A 19652-nucleotide genomic window follows, 5' to 3' on the forward strand; every position below is an offset into this window, starting at 1 on the left:
TAGCATTTCTTGATGAAACCTGAAAATTAATCTCTTCAGATACCTGGTTTTGATCCTTCAGGAACTGTTCCATTCCAAACCTGGTGTAAGAATTCTGGTCTATTATCATTCATATCAATGACATTGATGACAATATCAATGGGATTCTCTACTTGATTTCCATTTATATCCACTGCATGTGCCCTCAGCTGTAAGAGCAATTAGAAAACAAAACAAAACTAGTGAACAGACCAAATTCTCCCATCAACTTTTCATCATATTAATATAGCAGATTTAGTAATGATAAAGCTTTAGGGGTCTATGTTTTTAAAAGGTTATTTCATGTAATGGAAAATGTGCAAGCAACAATGAGAATTTGGGGAGGAAATGTTTTCATGGTACACAAAAATATCTTAAGTCTTAGGTACTTCTTTTGTTCAAAAACGTCATATAAAATGTATTTTTCTATTCAAATCTAGTAATGCTCAGTTCAATAAACAAATACATCGGATATTTGTAATTTCATCAGGACAGGGAGGATTAGGTATTAGAATTCCCTCCATTATGGCAAATTACAACCTGTCAACAACTTAGTACATAAGGTCATAAATCTGGATCTGGAAGAGGTCAAAGAGAAGTACAATGACTTATCCAAGGTCACCTGAGTAATAAGGAACAGAACTAGGTATTCTTGATTCTGAAACCAGTTCTTGATCCTGCCTCGTGCTGAAATAAGTTTTAGGGATATGCCAGTGTCAAAAGTAGCATTTAAATCCAGGTCTTCCTAACTCCAAGCCTGGCACTCTGTCTACTCATTATACAACACTGTCTCCAGTGTGAAATTTAATAGATACAATTGTAATTGAGTATTACAACTCTGAAAATCAAATTTTAGCAGAAAATAGTGAAAATTAAAATGCACTATTCAACATAAAAGTGAAGCAGGTTATCTACAAGTCACCAAATGTCTTACATGAAAACGTGCTATTTGCTCCCGATCCAAAGGCTTTGTCACTGACAGCTGACCAGAGATAGGGTTGATTATGAAGATACCAGTTGGAGGTTGGTCAGCTCCTGGTCCAGTCACACTGTATCGCAGTGAAAGATTTTTATCTCGATCAGATCTAATCTAGGGATCAAAAAGACAATCACATTAAACCAAGAAGAGACTTAAATGAGCTTGCTATCAAAAAGTATACTATGTGCATTCTCATACACTTTTCTAGGAATAAAGTTATTCTTTCTCTTTTTTCCTTCTTTCCTTTTTCTTTCTTCTTCACTCTTGCTTTCTCTTTCTTCTTCATACCTTCTTTCTTTCTTTTTTCTTTCTTCCTTCCTTCCTTTCTTTCTCTCTTTCACACCATATTTTCACAGAAAACAAGCCACAACATTGAAACTCTTCATATTTGTTCTTCTTTGTACCCTGTTGTTAGGCTTTGAAAGAATATGGACAATTTCCACAAGGAAGACTATGTCAGTATTAACTTCTAGGAGAATTCTACCTAGAAGTAGGGTAATAATAGTATAACTTTAGAAGCTTTATGGTTTTTCAAACAATAACACCTGCTTTCTTGGAGGTTTCTCGGATGTAATGTTTTAAAGTGAGAAATGTGTTACACTTCTTTATCACAAGATTTTAAATGATTTAGACACAACTATGTGTCTATAATACCTGTTTCAAGTATCATAATTGGTAAGCTCACCAATGTTCTTACTGAAGCTGGAATTAAAGATTCTATGCATCTCTCTGGTGCTGATATTTGCCAAATCACTGATGACTCAACAAGTATTTATTAAGTGTGACAATAATCATTTATTAAACACCTACTATGTTTCAGGCATTGTACAAAGCACTGTGTATATTAAAAAAATTTTAAAAAGGCAGAAGACAGTCCCTGACCACAAGGCATTCACAATCTAATGGGCACCTATTTTCTAGGCATTGTAATTAGGTGCCCTGGATAGAAGTACAAAGAATGAAAAAAAAAAATCTCAAGCATCTTATCTTCTAATGGAAGTGAAAACTACATATATAGCTATGTATAGCTCACAGAGAAGGCAAATAAATGCTAATACATGAAAGATAGTTTAAAACAGAGCAGAATAAGAGGAAGGAAACTAGTATTTGCAGTAGGGAGTAAGTTGTTTGGGTATGAGTGTGCACGCAGATGTGATCAGAAAAAGCCGCATGCAGAAGGTTCCTGAGATGCAACTTAAAGCAACAGAGGGACTTTTTGAGGTCAAGGTAAGAAGAGAATGCATTCCAGGCATGAGGGATGGCCAGTACAAAGACACATACATAGAAGACGGAGGGCCTGTGTGAAGAGCCGGCAGAAGGCCAGTTTGACTGGATTGTACAATGTAGGAGGGAGAGTAGTGGATGGTCAATGAGGCCGGAATGATAGGTTGGGGTCTGGCCATAGGGTTTTAAAAGGTAAACAGAGAAGTTTACCCTAGAGACAATGGGAAGCCACTGGAGTTGAGCAGAGTCATCTGGTTGAATCTGCATTCAGGAAAACTACTTTGACACATTATCTAGGACAGACTGGAGTAGAGAGAGGCTACAGAGGGAAAAAAAAAATAACTAGGGGGTCATTACAAAAATATAGGTGGGCTTCCTGGTGGAAAAGTGGGGGAAAAGGGGTGGAATGTAATTGATGTTGGGAAATAAAAACAAGAAGTTTTGTCAATATCTCTTAGAAATTCTATCTTGGATTAGAAAAAAATTTTGAAATCTTTTAGAAATGTCAAACCAACCTTAGGCCCCTATTTGTGCATGTGGGCAGAAGGAAATAGGGAAGGTTTTTCCTTCTGGCTTAAAAGGAGGTAGGAGAGAAAACAAAAACAAAAACATATGCAAAATTAAGGAGCTCATTGGGTTTAACAAACCCCAGCAATAAAATGCAAACACTCTTGGGAGGATTGAGACTAATCACAAAGGGGCACCTAGACACCGGAGAGAGTTTGCAAAGGGAAACTGCAGAACACCAAAGATAAACTTCACTAATTTGGTATTTCTGCTCAAGGTTCATCTAGTGAGAAAATCACAAGCAGTCAACTGATGCTTTAGACAAGACTCTAGACCTATAACTGATACATGAAATTATTTTATTTGTAGGTTTGTATGTCAACTTGATACATTAATAAGATGGGATTAAAAAATTAAGCACAAAAGATTTACCAATAATGAGTGCCTTTAGCAAATTAATCATAAACAGAAAAGGTAAAGGTTTTATTTTCACATCAATTTAACAAGTATTTGTTAAGAACCCACTAAGTGCCAAGCACTATATGCTAGGAACTAAAGATATGAAGACAAAATGAAAACAAAACAAAACCATTTGCTTTCAAGGAGATTACAGTCTATTAAAGGGCAATTATAGATATAGATATAAAGATAGATATATACATACATACATATATGTACACATGCATATGTGAGTGCATACACACATACATGCAGGAATGTGCTGTGAACATTTACAACCCAGAAATCAACAAACAATACAAATTAGAGTTTGAATGTCTAGACTTAAAAAAGTAGTAGAGAAAATGCTAATAATGCAGATTAAATTTAAAAGTCATGTCATGCTATTAAACATTTACCAGCATACTCTTAGATATAAATACAAAATACATAATCAAATAATTTAGTGGTATAGCAATTTGGGAGATAAGGAAAAACCTTGTGAAGGAGAGGCATTTGAAGTGAGCCTTGAATGAATGGAATTAGACAGAGGTGAAAAGGCAGAGCATTCCAGACATGAGATATAGCCTGTGCAAATCTTCAAATGCAAGAGACGGAAAAAAATGTCATGTATAGAGAACAGCAATACAGAATAGGTGAGGAAAAGTAATGTGAAATAAATCTGGAAAGTCAGGATAGAGCCAGAATGAGAAGGGTTTGAAATGCCAAAAAAAGAAGTTTATACCTTAATGAATAACAATATTACGCATTTCTGAACCATTACTTTCTCTGAATAAATGGGTCAGTACTTTTTCAGTAAAGATGAAAATATGTGCAATTTTTCTGCACCCACTGAAATTCATGCAAAATAAGTGAGAATTAAACTTCAACTGCTATACAGAGCTTCCTTTGACATACACTCATATATACCACCATCTGCATTTATATCAATTGCCTGTTCCTCAATCTATTTCCTAAGTAGAAAGGGCAGGGATCCAAGTGCAGGGAATTTAACTTTGGCAGAGATGAATAGTGCAAGGTGGATAAACCGTATATATACAAAATATTTTGAGGAGGGAGAGAGCATATGTAACTAGAGGGATCAGGGAAGGCTTCCTGGAGGAAGCTACAGCTTCTAAAAAGCAAGGTGAGGATACATTACATCCTGTACAAAGATACATAGGTTAAAACATGGCAAGTCAAGCTCAAGGAAGACTGACTAGCTTAACATGACTGGAACACAGAATGCATCTGTGGTTGGAGTAAGGTCTGGAGAGCAGTCTGGAAAGGTAGGCAGGTAAGCTGGAACCAGACTATGATGAGCAAAGGAGTATATGTTTTATGAATAAAGGGAATAGGAAGCCACTAGAAATTCCTGAGTAGGGGGCTTGATAAAATGCCTCAATTTCTATTTTGGAAGGCAAATAACTGATAGACAGCAGACAAATCCTTTTAAAAATGCAGCAAGAAAGCATACTGCCATGGTCTATGGACAGCCCCTCTCACCCCAAACAAAAACAAAAATAAAACAGAAGCTTAAGTCTTCTTTCAACAAAACTGTGGGTCTTGCTCTAAAATTCTGCTAACTTACCCTAACTAATTCCTGAGGAAAAGGACCTCTTGAGTTTTCTGGCAAGTTGATTGGAGGAATGACCCAATCTCTCTTCTGTCTTTGCAGATAGCCATTATGATTTGATGACTGCCTTGGAAATACAATTTCTTCAATTTCTTGAGGTTCCTTTGCATTAAAAAGGATTGAAATTAAATAAGATGTTGCTATGGTTATTAATGCAAATAATATCTTCAGACATATCAGTATCATAACATATCTGTGCCTTTATAACAGAATATAATGGATAGACAAAAAGAGGCATCCATTTTACTGAGGAATAAGAAAAAGAAAAGGAAAGCCCTTTTCTCTCTAAAGCCCTATAAAAACAGTAAAAGTAAAACAAACAAAAAATGACAACAATAATCAAACAAGAGTTAGGAGCATGCTGTTGATTTGATTTGAAAGCTGAATCACAAGCAATTTATTCTGTGCCACAAATGCGTAAACTTGTTTCTGTTTCAATAAACCAATTGGATAGTACTTAATACTGGAGCAATATTGAGCAATGTAATTGTTCCCCTTTATATATTCCTCATTAGTTGGAACCACAGTTCAGGTAATGTGCTACTGTACATTAAATTTAAATCTTGGTGTGCTAAAATATAATTCGAGTTCCAAGAGAAGTTTAATACATACTGGTAAGGAATGTCTCAAATATTTATGACCCTATTAAATCCCACAGAATTAATGCTGTAATTATTCTAAACCTATGTCAGCCATGATGGATGCTATAGATGACCCACTTTTCACACTGGACATTAATCTCTGTGGGGTGCCAACATTTTCTTTCTCTTTCTTCCCATATCTGCAGACATTTTAGCCATTATCACTTGGGGCTTCTGTGAAAGTACGTACATTAGTTGGCGAACACAAACCTACTCAACAAAAACATATCTTTTCAAGCCATTAATCAGTAGCTTCCTTTTCCTCCAATAAAACGTCACAACAAATATTTAATAAAATTAGAGTCAATTGAAGAAATCTCATCATTATCATTTGTGATAGCAAAGGTTATTTCCTACTTGTAAAAATAAGCTCTCTCTCTATATATATATATACATAAATGCATAATATATAAATTATCTTTCCACATATCAAGTAGTTTTTCAGCCCTCCTTAAAAATCTTGGAATTTGGAATGTCTGGGGAGGGTGTCCTCCCCTCCTCATTTTTTTCTAAATAAAACTAAAAGAAACAGAGTATTAAGTAAAACATTATCATAACAGCTTAGTGAAGGAGTTATTTATTTAACTGTACTCTGATGGGCTACAATTAAGTTATTTTATCTTGGTTCATAACAGTTTCCACCAGAGGGAGTATAGCTTTCCTAAAAGTCTGGTTGATATTATAAATAATTCACACTCTCCAATTTGATTATTAAGGAATAAGACAAAACCAATACTCCTTGCCAGGAATGCTTTCCTGCTTCTGCTGTAAATCTGCAATTCCCATCTAATAAACTTGATGGATGATACCTTGCAAAGAATTGTTTATTTTGTGGTTATATTTAACTACTTGAATAAATACTTTAATGCTTTCAAGAAATTTAAAAATAAAGAAACTACTTGTAATTTAAATATAGCTATAAATCTCCAAATGCAAACAAATATTTCGAATATAACTTTTATATGCTTAAAATTAGTCTAAATATCTTGCAAGACTAAAATAAAGTGGTATGAAATTTCGTTGAGGCGGCTACAATCTGAAATTTATTTATTTAATTTAGTTAACTAGTTACTCCATTAGTATAAGTGGAAGATGTCCAAATTATACTTTTTAAAATCAGATTTTAAGATAGAATCACCAATGATGATTTACAAAGAGTACCTTCACCGGATTGTCCGTGACTGTCGGATTAAGGCTAAGTTTCACTGCCATTTGCCACTTTTCCTGAGTTTCTTTGTCCTGGGCATATATCAGGAATTTAGCATGCTCTGTAGCAAGTGGAAAACTCCTTGCTGCATAGACCACTCCATCTTCATCCACCTTAAAATCTCCTGGTTCGCTGCTTTCATACTGTACTTTCCTTTTTCCATTGCAGTTACTAAAGTTCACTGTAATACAAACCAAAAATAGAAGAACAATTACACTGTAGGCAGTGTGGCTAAAATATATACATATATTCAGTTTACTTGTCAGAAAAAATATAACCCAACTTCCTTACCTTTCCCCCAAATACTATTTAACTGTTGTCTAGCCAGAGGCCAATGGCTTAGTGGATAGAGTGCTGGGCTTGGAGTCAGAAAGACCTGAATTCAAATCCAGCCTCAGACACTGAACAGTTGTGCGGCCCCTGAGCAAATCTGCCTCAGTTCCCTTAACTGTAAAAATGGGAATAAAAATAGTGGCTACTTCCCTGAGTTGTTGTGAAGATCAAATGAGATAACATCTGTAAAAGCACTTGGTCTGCACATAATAGGGGGTATATGTAAATGCACTTTCAGGACCTTCTCTCTAAAAATCAAACTTTAGTATTTCGTGATTCGATTTCTCTAATTCAGAAAGTGTTTTTGAGTTCACCATTGGCACACTGCTCAAGAACTATGCATAAACGAGATGATTCAACCTAACGTATACATACCACTATAAATCTTCATTAACCATTAGTTGAGATTTTTATCATTTCATTCCTATGTAGTTTTAAGTGTCTCCTAACTTTTTCTTCTAGTTTTCCCCCCTTTGGCATGCATGGTATACAAAGGACGAATTAATCTTCCTGTAACAGAACTTTCATCTTGTCACACCACTCCCTGCTGACAGACCCATAATGAATCCCAACTGCTTATCAATCAGATCAAGCCTAAAGTTCTCAGACCGGCTTTCAAGACTGTTCATATTATGTCCCAACCTTTCCCTGTGCATCCTTGTTGCTATTTCCAAGAAAAACGATCTTTTGTTGTTGGGCTCATCTCCCTCATTGTCCTTTATACAAGGCTTTCCCCCTTATTTTTCATTACCCCACTGCTTAGAATGGACATACCAAAACCCAAATAAATTTAGGCTAATCAACTTCAAGGCTCAACCAATTTCAACCATACCCCATCAGATGGTTACACTTTGATAACAAGATATCAGGTAATTAATTTAATATCTCTGTATTATCACTGAGGGCTACAGATACAACAGATGACTGATGACTTCCTTTCTCTCCTTCGGAAAAGTCTAGAGGCTACTAAGAATCTACTCAATTTGCTAGGGTCTAAATGAACTCATAATTTGAGTTATTGATATAAATAAGGCAAATTATATTTTAATCTGAAAGATATTAGAAGTCAAGACATGGAAAACACCATAAATGAATCTACAGGGTAGAAAAATGGTCTACATCGTAACTTCTCACACACTACACAGCCCCCAATGTGGACAGTGCCACAGTCCCAGAGTGCCAGTCTTCACCACTGAGACACAATTCTACATTACACAGTGCATAAAATAACGCAAACCTTTAAATTTAATATTTGCATATATAAGCCATTGTTCCCTAAAAGAAAAATCTCTAGGGGTGGTTTTCTGGTAGCTAACAAAACTAATCACACCTTAACTGAATGTGCTAGGAGATACTGAAGTTTAATTTGCTGTATTGAGGAGTGGGATGAGGCATGAAGCACTGGCAGAAGAGATGAAGTCTCCAGTGCTAAAAAGCAAAAAAGACAGCTCCACTATCTGCACTGCCTGGTTTAGACACAAATGTCAGAGCGAAGCAGGAAGAGGAGGCAACTCTTCCAAAGACTCATTTGCAAATAAGGAAGAGAAAATGGCCCTTTCTTCCTCCCTACACAGGGGGTCGATGCTGGGTGAGCCCCTCCCACAACTTGTCTGAATGCTAAATATTCCATCTCAGTGACTCAGACACTGGGAAAACATGCATATGCCAAGTCATTTGAAAGTAAATTAGGTTTTCCATGGCCACTAACTCTAACCTATAATCAATGGAGAATGATTTAAATATTCTTTAACGTTATTACGTGGGTGTTTCACTGAGCTGCTCCTAATTCGGTTGCACTTTAAAGATAAATTAATGCTGAATTATCAGGCTAGATTCTTATGTAATTTCTAATAATTCTCTATCACTGATCATATAAACAGCCGAGTCAAACACGTGTTTCAGAAATGAATCTAGCAAGCGAATGAGTTCTAACTAATCTTTTCCTTTCTTAATTAAGGCAGCTAGATGGCACTGAATAGAACACTAAGCCTGGAATCAGGCTGACCCGAGTTCAAATTCAGACTCAGACACACTTACTAGCTGTGTGACCCAGTCATTTAGTTTCTGTTTGCCTCGGTTTCCTCATAAGTCAAATGGCGATGATAATATCATCTACCTTCTAGGGTTAAATGAGTTAATAATAGTAAAGAGCACTTCAGCACAGTGCCTTGGCATGGTGCTATGTGCTATGGTAGGTACTATATACATGTTAGCCATTATTTTTCATTTTGTTACTCTCTCCTATAAAAAGCAAACTCACTACAATTATGCTTGTTCATATACATGTATATGTACACATATACACGTGTATATGCATGTGTATATATGTACCTATACTCATATGTGTACGTATGTGTACATGTACATGTGTATATATTTATATATTTTTCCCTAACTAGCTCTTGAAGTTTTTCATACCCCTGCATTACAATTCCACGCACTAGAAATTCTCACATTCAAGCTTAAGCCATATCCTTTGCCCCCTCAAACATTTGCAAATAAATCCACCTAAGCAGGAATTTGAATTTTTCTCCATCAGCTGTATTAGACACTGTTGAATAAATTAACACCAACTATTTTTAAAATATAATGGCTACATATTCTCTCACCAATGATAGGGATTTTTAAGGAAGTTTTTCCAAACTTTGCTACCTTTCACCTTGTTCTGGTGACTAAGTCTGGTGACTCATAATTTTTCCAAATTTGAAGGGTCAGTAAGTGACTATTATGGTGTAGATGCTGTTTTGGGTACTGGAGATACAAAGACCCAAATCCCTCTTCTCAAGGAGTTAATATTCTCCTGAGAAAAACAAAGTATACAAATAAAGGAATAAAATAACATAGGAGGGGGACATGGGACCAAGGCAGGATCATATAGAAAGAAGCCTGAGTTATATCTTGAAGGGAGGGTAAAAAAGAGAAAATAGGGGAAAATGTTACATAATCCTTCAGTGAAACAGAAACTCAGTGCCTAAAATAGAATAATAAAATCTGTTAAATGGCTTATGTAGAGAAAACTTTAATGAAGTCATCTACTCAAACTACATTTTCAGTTAGTCTCCATTCCCCAAATAGCTAGTTCATGCCACTGCATTAAACTTCATTAAGATGAACAAAAAAATTAGATACGATATATAAAATTATCTAAAAACAAAAACCTCAAATTAATTTTAACTACAAAGTCATTTAGCAAAATTAACAAGTATATGTTGATCCTTTATATGATACAGGAGGGTTATGGGAAGGTTGGTATGAACTAGTGATTTTACAGCTGGTAGAAGAGATACCAATAATTGACTCAGCTGTAACTCTGTCTAACACAGTCCCTTGACCACTGAGGAGTTAAGTGACTTACTTGCCTAGAGTCTGATACTTAAAATTAGCAAAATTTAAGAAGCGAACCCAAGTGTTCCTGACTCCAAAACTGGTTCTCTGTTAATTATACCATGCTACCTCTATGAAATATATTAGCAATTAAAAACACTATTTGATGAAATGTATAAATGTTATTCCTTAGAACTGTACATATACAAAGTATGATTGATATTTTATGTTTCAGGTTTTTTTTTAAAGCCTATTCAGAAATGTTTTCAGGAACTTTGTCAAATATTTCTGAACATGATGATAATGAATGACCAAGACCGACAGAGGTTATTTATTTTAAACAGCATAGTTGTTTTTTCATTGCAAAGACTGAAATAATTACTGTATTTTTGAGAACACATGCCAGTAAATCAAATTTTCAATGATTTTAAAGGAAATTATTTTCCTTTCCCCTTTCACTGAGAATATTTGTCTCACTAAATTGAGTGTTCTACAATAATTTCCCCAATGAATTTTAACAGAAAATTGTGGCTTAGTTAAAAATGTTCAGGGAGGGTGACGATTGGGAAGCAATATAGAATAGTGGAGTGAGACCTGAATTTGAAATCAAGAGGACCTGGGTTCAAATTCTCTTCTGTTTTTTTACAACCTGTGTGACCTTTGGAAAATTACTTAACCCCTGCATATCAGCTTTCTCATCTGGAAAATAAAAGAGATTAGGCTATATGATCGCTACCATCTTACAAAGGTGTAGCCTAAATTATGCAGTCCCAGAGAGAAATTAAGTAAATGTTCACCCTAGGTGTCCTCTTAACCCTTTGTTTTTAAAAGAATATTTAAACTTTCTATCTCATCACTACTCTAAAAGATGCCTATATTTTCTCATGTTCCGAATCACCCATTCAACAAGTTAACTGACATCTTAGACAGAATTTTCACACAATTAAAATAGGCCAAAATAATAGTTTCTTTCGTTTCCTCAGCTCATAGGAGCCAACAGCAAGGTAAATGAATTTGAATGAGAAGAACCTTGCATGATCAAGACTACCTGTTGGTCTCTAAAAAGTACAATGACCAAATATCCTAGAAAATTCAGTTAGAGTACTACTGCCCTACAGTATTGGGACAGCTAGGTAGCCACGTGAATACATCTGGAGTCTGGAAGACTCATCTTCCTAAGTTCAAATCTGGCCTCACATACTTATTAGCTGTGTGATCCTGGGCAAACCACTTAACCCTGGTTTGCTTTTGTTTCCTCATCTTTAAAATGAGTCAAAGAAGGAAATTGTAAACTACTGCAATGTCTTTTCCAAGAAAACCCCAAATGGGATCACACAACTGAAAAATGACTGAACATAATACTTCATAGTATTATAATTTCTAATCAATTAAAAGTGATCAAAATAATATTAGGCCTCAACTTTGTTATCCACTATCCTCTTAACACTCTTAATTTCAACAAAACAGTAAAAAAAAAAACCAAACAGTTATTAAGCATTTATTATATGCAGACCACTGAGACTAGACCCAATGGGAATATACAAAATTCAGACGAGACATGGTATCTGCTCTCAAGGAGTTTACAGTCTAGTAGGAAGATATGATATTCAGAAATCGGTAAAATATTAATTAATTCAAGATGTTTACAGAGGAGGACAAAGTGATTTGTATAGGTGAGAGAGAGCTTAGGGAAAAGATCTGAGTGTCATTTAAAAGATGATTAGGTTTTTGACAGAATTAGTTCCTGGCACAGGAAACAAACAAACAAACAAAAAGCCTAATACTGGTACAGAATTTTCAAGTTCCAAAATTCTTTACATATACACAAACACACACATATTTCTATTCCCACAACAACTGTATTTTTACAAATGAAGAAACCCAAAATAATATTATGTGACATTATATGGCTAGCAAGCATACCATAGGCAGGGTTTGAATTCAAGCCTTCCTGATGTTAAGTCTGATTTTCTTAGCTAGTAGGGTATGGGTACTTAAGAGGAAACAGTTTGTATGACAGTCAATTATCCCCTCCTGTTCAAATACAGCAAAAGCAGCAAAAAATAGCAAGGGATAAGGCTAAAAAATGTAATGTGGCACCAGATTGCTGAAGCCTTTGAATGTCAGGCTATTTTGTTCATTTTGTTAATTAGATAAGCAGCTGAAGGATTTGGGCCATGGGAGTGGCATGATCAGATTTGTAAATAAGGAAGATTACCCTGGCAGCTCTAGGAAGGATGGAACCTGGAATAGCTCAGGCAAATATTAATGAGAGCATTTAAAGTTTCTAAACTCAGCTCAAATACCACTACCTCCGTGAAGCCTTCCTTGATCCTTTGAGGGAATACAGAGAGATGAGGGGATAGATTTTTGAGATCTTACAGAAGTAGATAAAAGGAAATAAAGATGGTGATAGAAACTAATTGAGAATGTAAGGAAAAAGAAGTATTGAGAATAATGTATCATTCCAACCATGAATAAGTAAAAATCTCACACAAAAATAAATAAAATCATGTCATACTCATAGATTAAAACAGACAAAAAGCAACAATAAAATAATTCTTGAAAGTCCTTGCACCTTCTACAGAAACTACTATAGTGATCAACTTTCAAAATAGTGTGTGTGTGTGTGTGTGTGTGTGTGTGTGTGTGTGTGTAATATATTATTGACACAATTACTTTCACTCTCTGGGGAAGAATATGGGAATATCATCTTTACAAGAGACACAATGCCAACTGAAATATAAAAGGAAAAAAATTAACTATGTTTTTTCTTTATAAAGGTAAGATTCTCCCAACCCCCTATCAATGTAGCAGCAGGGATGACACAAAAGAATGATTATGCCACCAAAATAATATGAAGTTCACATATTCAACAACACAGTAATATGATGCATCGAATTTCTTATATTAAATTGTTGGAGAAACAGAAGGGTTATTGCCACTTCCCCTGATATGCATTCTAATAACTCCAAATTTTAAAGCTGCTATCCACTTCATTGATATTCTTCCTCCAGGCATCTGTATGTTATGAAATTCAAAGAAATACCCCCTTTTTGACAGAACTGAGCTAAAAATATATAAAATTGTCAGTGCCCAGGAAGAACTATTCTCTTTGCACAAAGAGCGCCCATTAACAAATTACACTGAAGTATCGCTTTCCATAATTAAATTTCTTTGACAGAGCACAGGTTGTTGCATAGCTGCTTTTCCCCAGCTGCATGGCTATTAGTCTTTGAAATTCGATTCAGCTGTGCTTCCTTCATTTTTCAGTGTACTTTGATGTCAATGGAGGGAATCCTGATTTTCAAAGTTTCCCTTAAAGTATTAGCTGAGACTCTTATGCAAAAGGGAAAGGATCATTGGGAAGCAGCTCTGTCTTATCCTCACAAACATCATCACAAAAAGAAAAATGGAGCCCCATACCTAATTCAATTCCCCCAGTCACATCCTGACCAGACCCTGTATGACTTGAAAGAGTTAATGTCTCCGTGGGTGCTTACTTTACTGTGTGATGTGTCACAAGAGAAAGGGGAAAGACATTTGGCATTTATGGAAAACTTTACTAAATTTTATCATATTATCTAAAAACTCCCCCTGAACTTTCTACAGCATTAAGCCTGAAATTGTATGGAAGTACAGTTATTACGGAGCTATTTTTTATAGACCTTTCATCTATACCTCTCCTCAATCATAAAACCAAATTTTGAAATAAGCTTACCAACATTACAAAGGAAATCTCATCAGTTCAAATTGCTGACTAGGAAAAAAAGGTAACATAAGCATCATGGCAAGGTCCTTAGTATGACCACTCAGAGTTTCAGTGTTTTCTATTTTGCTGAGAACAACGGGGAAAAAAGTTGGTTTTATTTTAGATAGATAGTGTCCTGAACTCTTTTTGAAGATGATCACAACAAAGCATAAGAACTAAACTCTTAAAAATTAAAGGTTCTCAATTTTTTTTAATAGAGGAAATTTTTCCTTTTAATAGAGTCCAGGGAGTCGGAAAGATCTAGGTTCTATCCTTGCCTCTGACATACTGGCCACGTGATCCTAGACAAAGTCAATCTTTCAGTGCTCTAGGCCAGAAGTTTCAAACACACTTAGATCTTCAACACTCTCCAGTAGGTTGAACCAGGTTAAAACATAATTGGGAAATATTTTTTTAAAATAAGTAAAAATACAATAAAACACAGATAATATTACATTTTAAAAACTAAATCAATACGTGGCCTACAGAGATCTATATGTATGGATTAGTGGCATTATTTCTATTTGAGTTTGACACTATTGCCTTCAGGCAGTTCACAAACTATAAACTGTAGAGAATGTGCCAACCTATATCGGCAGAGGGAATTTCCTCACATGGGAGTTAATTGTACCAATGGAATGAAATGTCCAGGACTTATCCACTATGCCTTTTGTGAATAAATGAACATTATAGGTAATTCTGCATTTAGGCCTATAAGGCACAGACAAATATAGAAACCAATGTTTACACTGAAGCAAAATATACAAAACCTAAAATCAGCTAAAAAAAAAGGAAATGATATCAATCACTTGGCTCCTGAAAGATTTGGGTACGCATTCTATACATTAATGACAAATGTTCAGAGCGCGTATATCTGATGCCATGCTGCAACAAATTGAAGTGCTTTAGAGAATGGGAGTCATAATTTAACATCTTCTCTTAATAGAGAAACTGAGTAACCAAATCAACTACACAAAATCTATTTAAATATTCATTAAGACAATAAAACAATTAAAATGTTAAATATTAAAAATGAGTATTTATGAAAGGAAACAAAGAATAAGATGGATAACCACTTACACCATAAGAAACAGTTGGCAAATTTCACCACATCCTTCTTTTCTAAGCTAAACCTGAAAGGAGCCAATAGATTTAAATATAATGATGATAGGAGAGTTTAGGTTCTTGAAGAGGCAATCTGCTGGAGAAAATGGAAGTTTAGTCAAATAGTTTGAATGGAACTAAGGAATTCTCCCAATAAACTAAACTGTTTTTTTCCTATTTCCAGTCTAATTCACCCAGTTTCTGGGGTAAAGTCATATGGCAACTAAAAGTAAGCTATTGCAGGATTAGAAAATAGTTTACGTATTGATGTTGAATGCATCAAACTATGTTCCAGGCCCCTGTTCTCAAGTGCTCAGGATGCAAAGAATGGCAAAAAACATCCCTGCCCTTAAGAAGCTCCCATTCCAATAGGGTAGACAAGATATAAATTAGTACATATGAGATGTCTACAAAGTAGATGGAAGGAATTTTCAGAGGGGGGAGGCATTAGAAACCGGGAGTCTGGAAAAGGCCTACTACAGAAGAGGGGTTTCACGCTGAGGCTTGAAGGAAGCCGGGAATACTAAGGTAGTAAGGATAGGAGGGGAGATCATTCTAGGCATGGTGAACAGCCATTGCAAAAGCAAAAAGATGAGAGACTGAGAGTCCTTTTTGAGGAACAGCAAGTGTAGCTGGATTATAAAGTGCATGGAGGGCAGCACAGTGTAAGAAGATTAAAAAGGTACAAAAGGCTAAGGTTTCAAAGAGATTTAAAAGTCAAACAGAGTTTATATTTGATCCTAGAAATGATAGGGGTTCCACTGGAATTTATTGGGGGGAGGTTTAGGAGATAACTATATGTTACATGGTCAGTCCTGTGTTTTAGAGAAATCACTATGGCAGCTTAGTAGGGGATAGATTAAAATAAGGAGAGACTTAAGAAGAAAAATCAATTAAAAGATTATAATAATAGTTCAGACGGGCATCTAGTTGATGCAGTGAATAGAGAGCTAGCCCTGGTGTCAGGAGGACCCGAGTTCCAATCTGACTTCAGATTCTTACTAGCTTTGTTACCCTGGGCAAATCACTTGACCCTGTTAGCCTCAGTTTCCTTATTTATAGAAATAAGCTGGAAAAGGAAATAGCAAACCACTCCAGTATCTCTACCAAGAGAATCCCAATCGGGGTCATGAAGAGTCAGCCATGACTGAAACAACTGAAGAAACAAGAAGAGAACAAGGAGAGAAAATACAAACACAAGCATGTAGCATAGATGGATTTCTCAAATTTAGCTGAGAAGGTGAAACCGGGCCATCGGCAGCAAGGACGATAGTGAGGTTTTTGAAGTGAGGATTTTTTTCCTCAAGGATAAGAGACAGGATGCTTGTATGCAATAGGAAAGGAGCCAACAGATAGAAACATAAGGATGATAAGAGAGTTTTCTTGAAGGGGCAAGCTGCTGAAGATGGAAGGGGAAGGGATCAAGGATACGTATAGATTGGCTGGCCTGGGCAGAGAACAGGGCTGCCTCTTTATATGAGATGAGCGAAAAAGTAGATAGCAGAAGACGTCTGAAAACTGAGATGAGGGAGAGCATGGAAGGAGACACTCTCAGCTAATGGCTTCAATTTGTTCTGTTTTTTTTTGGGGGGGGGGATAAAGGTCTTTAGGTGAGAGGTTAGAAGTAGAAAAGCCATGAAAAAAGGGATGAGAAGGTTGGGAACAGTCTTTAGATGAACAGAATGTTTTGCCCTACTGCCATGAGGGGACAATTGAGATTATACAAAACGTAAATTTGTAATGGACAGCACAGTTTTGGGTAAGGAAAAATGACAAAATACTGTTTTTATTGGGATATTTCATTTTGCACAAGCACTTCAAGGACACTTGTGTAGTACTACTTATTCTGAGTGACAATGCTTATCATGAGATACTATTTTGTGTTCACTAGGCTCTTATTGTTACATTCAGAAATGCACTGATTTCCAGATACTGTCATTGATAGGCTCTTTTTAAAAGACTCTTTAAAAAGAGTTCTCTCTACTATCTGATCATTATGCCTGGCAAACATCTGCTAATGTACAGTCATTGACAGATGTTTTACAAATACTTTATTGGTTCAAGAAAATATAATAAGCCTTGTCTTCCTTACTGGATGATGTTTCCTTTTACAGCAAACACTAAATTTGAAACTTGTACTTCTCAGTTCTCATTAACTATGCCGGATTGAATGAAATTAATTGACAAATATTGTGCAATTATGGGTTTCTCTGATGTCTTCTATGCAAACGAGTATCTGGAAACATCTTGGGTCTGGCAACAGTCAGCTTTTCTCAGAGAGGATCATTATGTATATGATCAACATTACTTGATTTTTTTCCTAATTCAATGATTTTTCAAAATTTTTATTTAGCCTGTTTGTGGAGTAACTTTGCTCTAACATATTAGTTGAGCAGATTGGCTCCCACATGATCAATTTGCCGCATATCATGGCAGAGGAGTTAAAGTACTTTTGTGGACCTGTGAATTCATTGGTGCTTGTACTAAAATTCTTTCACCTTTCTAGAGTGAGGGATTATTGTTCATGTTTCCCTATAAATCGTCCATGGAGTATTTACCAGTGTGATAGAGGTCTTCTTCTTGTTCTCTGAGCCCCTGTGAAATAACTATGCATTTGTTTGTCCATTTGTTATTCTTATCATTTGACTGACTGCCTCCTTCCTGTTTAATACCATTTATGCCATTTTCAAGTACTAGTTGTCTCTATTAACATAGTTCAGCCTTCTTATACTTACCCTGCATCTTGCTATTGCCATTTGGGTTATTGTTGAATTTTTATAAGGTCACAGTTTTTAATGACTGGTAGCCACATAGGGGAATAATGTTCCTAAAACGTAGATCCTTTGGGAGCAGAGAAAGAGTGTTGGGGAGCCTAGGTTCATGTACAACTTGACACACATAAACTGATTTGACCCCAGCTCAGCTCAGAGTGTAGCTGTTTAGGGTTACAGTTGATTAGACAATCACCATATTTAAAAGTTACCGATGCATCTGGTCCAACCTCAGGAGGTGTGTGAGTCCGGGGCCACATGACTCTAAATTTGCCCTTATCTAATCAAGGGATGTTATGAAAATATGCAAATGACACAGAGATGGATGATATAACTAGAAGACTGACAAACTACAGTTTATGTCCAAAGAAGCATGACCATGATGGTGAGATTGAGAAACCACAAGAGATAAGGAATAGTTGAAGGAACTGGAAATATTTAATTTCAAGCAAAGTATGAGTGGATAGATATGACCACTATCTTGAAATGTTCTGAGGTTTGTTATGTAGAAGAAGCAACATGTATATTCTGTGTTTCTCCAAAAGCCAGGAGTAGATCAAACACATCAAAGTTTCAGAGATTCAAATATAAGAATTAAATTAATACCACATTATGTTTGTATAGTTCTTTAGAGTTGAAAAATGCTTTCACATGAATTATCTTTAATTTATATATGTTTAAGCCTCAAAATACCCTCTATGGTAGCATAGGGCTGGTTTTTAACAACTAGTATAATTGACCTTCAAAGAGGTTAAAGTGACCTATGCAAGATCATATAGCTAACACGTTTCAGAGGGGCCAGATCTTAAACCCAGTCTTCTACTCCTTTCCACTACACACTCCTGGCCTCTGTAAACATAGTAAATTAACCTCAGTAATTATGACTGTCCAGAAATGGAATGTCAAATCATCTGAACTGATGATTCTAAATCACCAGTTATATAATCTGCCTCTTTTATTAACTGTACCTTAACTGTATTTAAAATGTAATGCAGTTTAAATATTTAATTATAATTAAATTCTAGCCTAACTATTTAAACTTTGAATTATATGATGCAATTAAGAAAGTCCTCTCCATTTTTTAGCATAACTTCTCTATACCCTCTAATTCGATCAGAACCTCAAACAGATAAAATAACAACCCTATTTTTAATAAAACTTTATTTCTGAGTAATTTAGGTTCCAAAAAACAAACAAACCCCAATTGGTTGGCTTTAATGAAACAGTTGGGGTGGCTAGATGGGCCAGTGGATAGACTGTCAGGCCTGGAGGAAGGAAGAGGAGTCTTCCTGAGTTCAAGTCTGGCCTCAGATACTTATTTAGTTGTGTGATCCTGGGCATTAAATCACTGAACCATGTTTGCCTCAGTTCTTCCTCAATAAAATGAGTAGGAGAAGGAAATGGCAAACTGCTCTTAATATCTTTGCCAAGAAAACCCAAAATGGGGTCACAAAGAACTGGATGCTACTGAAAACTGAATAAAATGAAATAAAAGTATGTAATATATCTACTTCAAAAAAAAAGACCTCCTCTTTTGACAGTTTCTGAAACAGAAAAACAAAAAAAAAATGACATTACTCTTGAGACAAATCACATGGCTTGCCAATACTCGTGTAGATTATCAGCTGTCACCAGAATGAGAGAAAATTTATGTACATAGAAAAGTAGAATACACTTGGTATTTATCATTTCCAGCACACATGGTTGCAGATTTTTAGG

The 19652-nt window shown here is 35.6% G+C and overlaps 1 protein-coding gene across 1 annotated transcript in view; it reads right to left on the reverse strand.

The window, feature by feature from the left end:
• The window catches only part of CDH2 (cadherin 2), a 270984-nt gene that overhangs the window by 68896 nt on the left and 182436 nt on the right, over nt 1-19652 (reverse strand). Inside the window, exons 3-6 of the mRNA XM_069099842.1 lie at nt 6605-6831; nt 4758-4904; nt 953-1108; nt 44-188 (exon numbers count right to left, since the gene is read on the reverse strand). Of these exons, the coding sequence (XP_068955943.1) occupies nt 44-188; nt 953-1108; nt 4758-4904; nt 6605-6831 (675 nt within the window). The remainder of the gene's footprint in view (nt 1-43; nt 189-952; nt 1109-4757; nt 4905-6604; nt 6832-19652) is intronic.

This window comes from Petaurus breviceps, unplaced genomic scaffold (assembly GCF_028583685.1).
Source record: "Petaurus breviceps papuanus isolate PSGF00001 unplaced genomic scaffold, PetGlider_PUasm1.0 38, whole genome shotgun sequence".
Taxonomy (NCBI): Eukaryota; Metazoa; Chordata; class Mammalia; order Diprotodontia; family Petauridae; genus Petaurus; species Petaurus breviceps.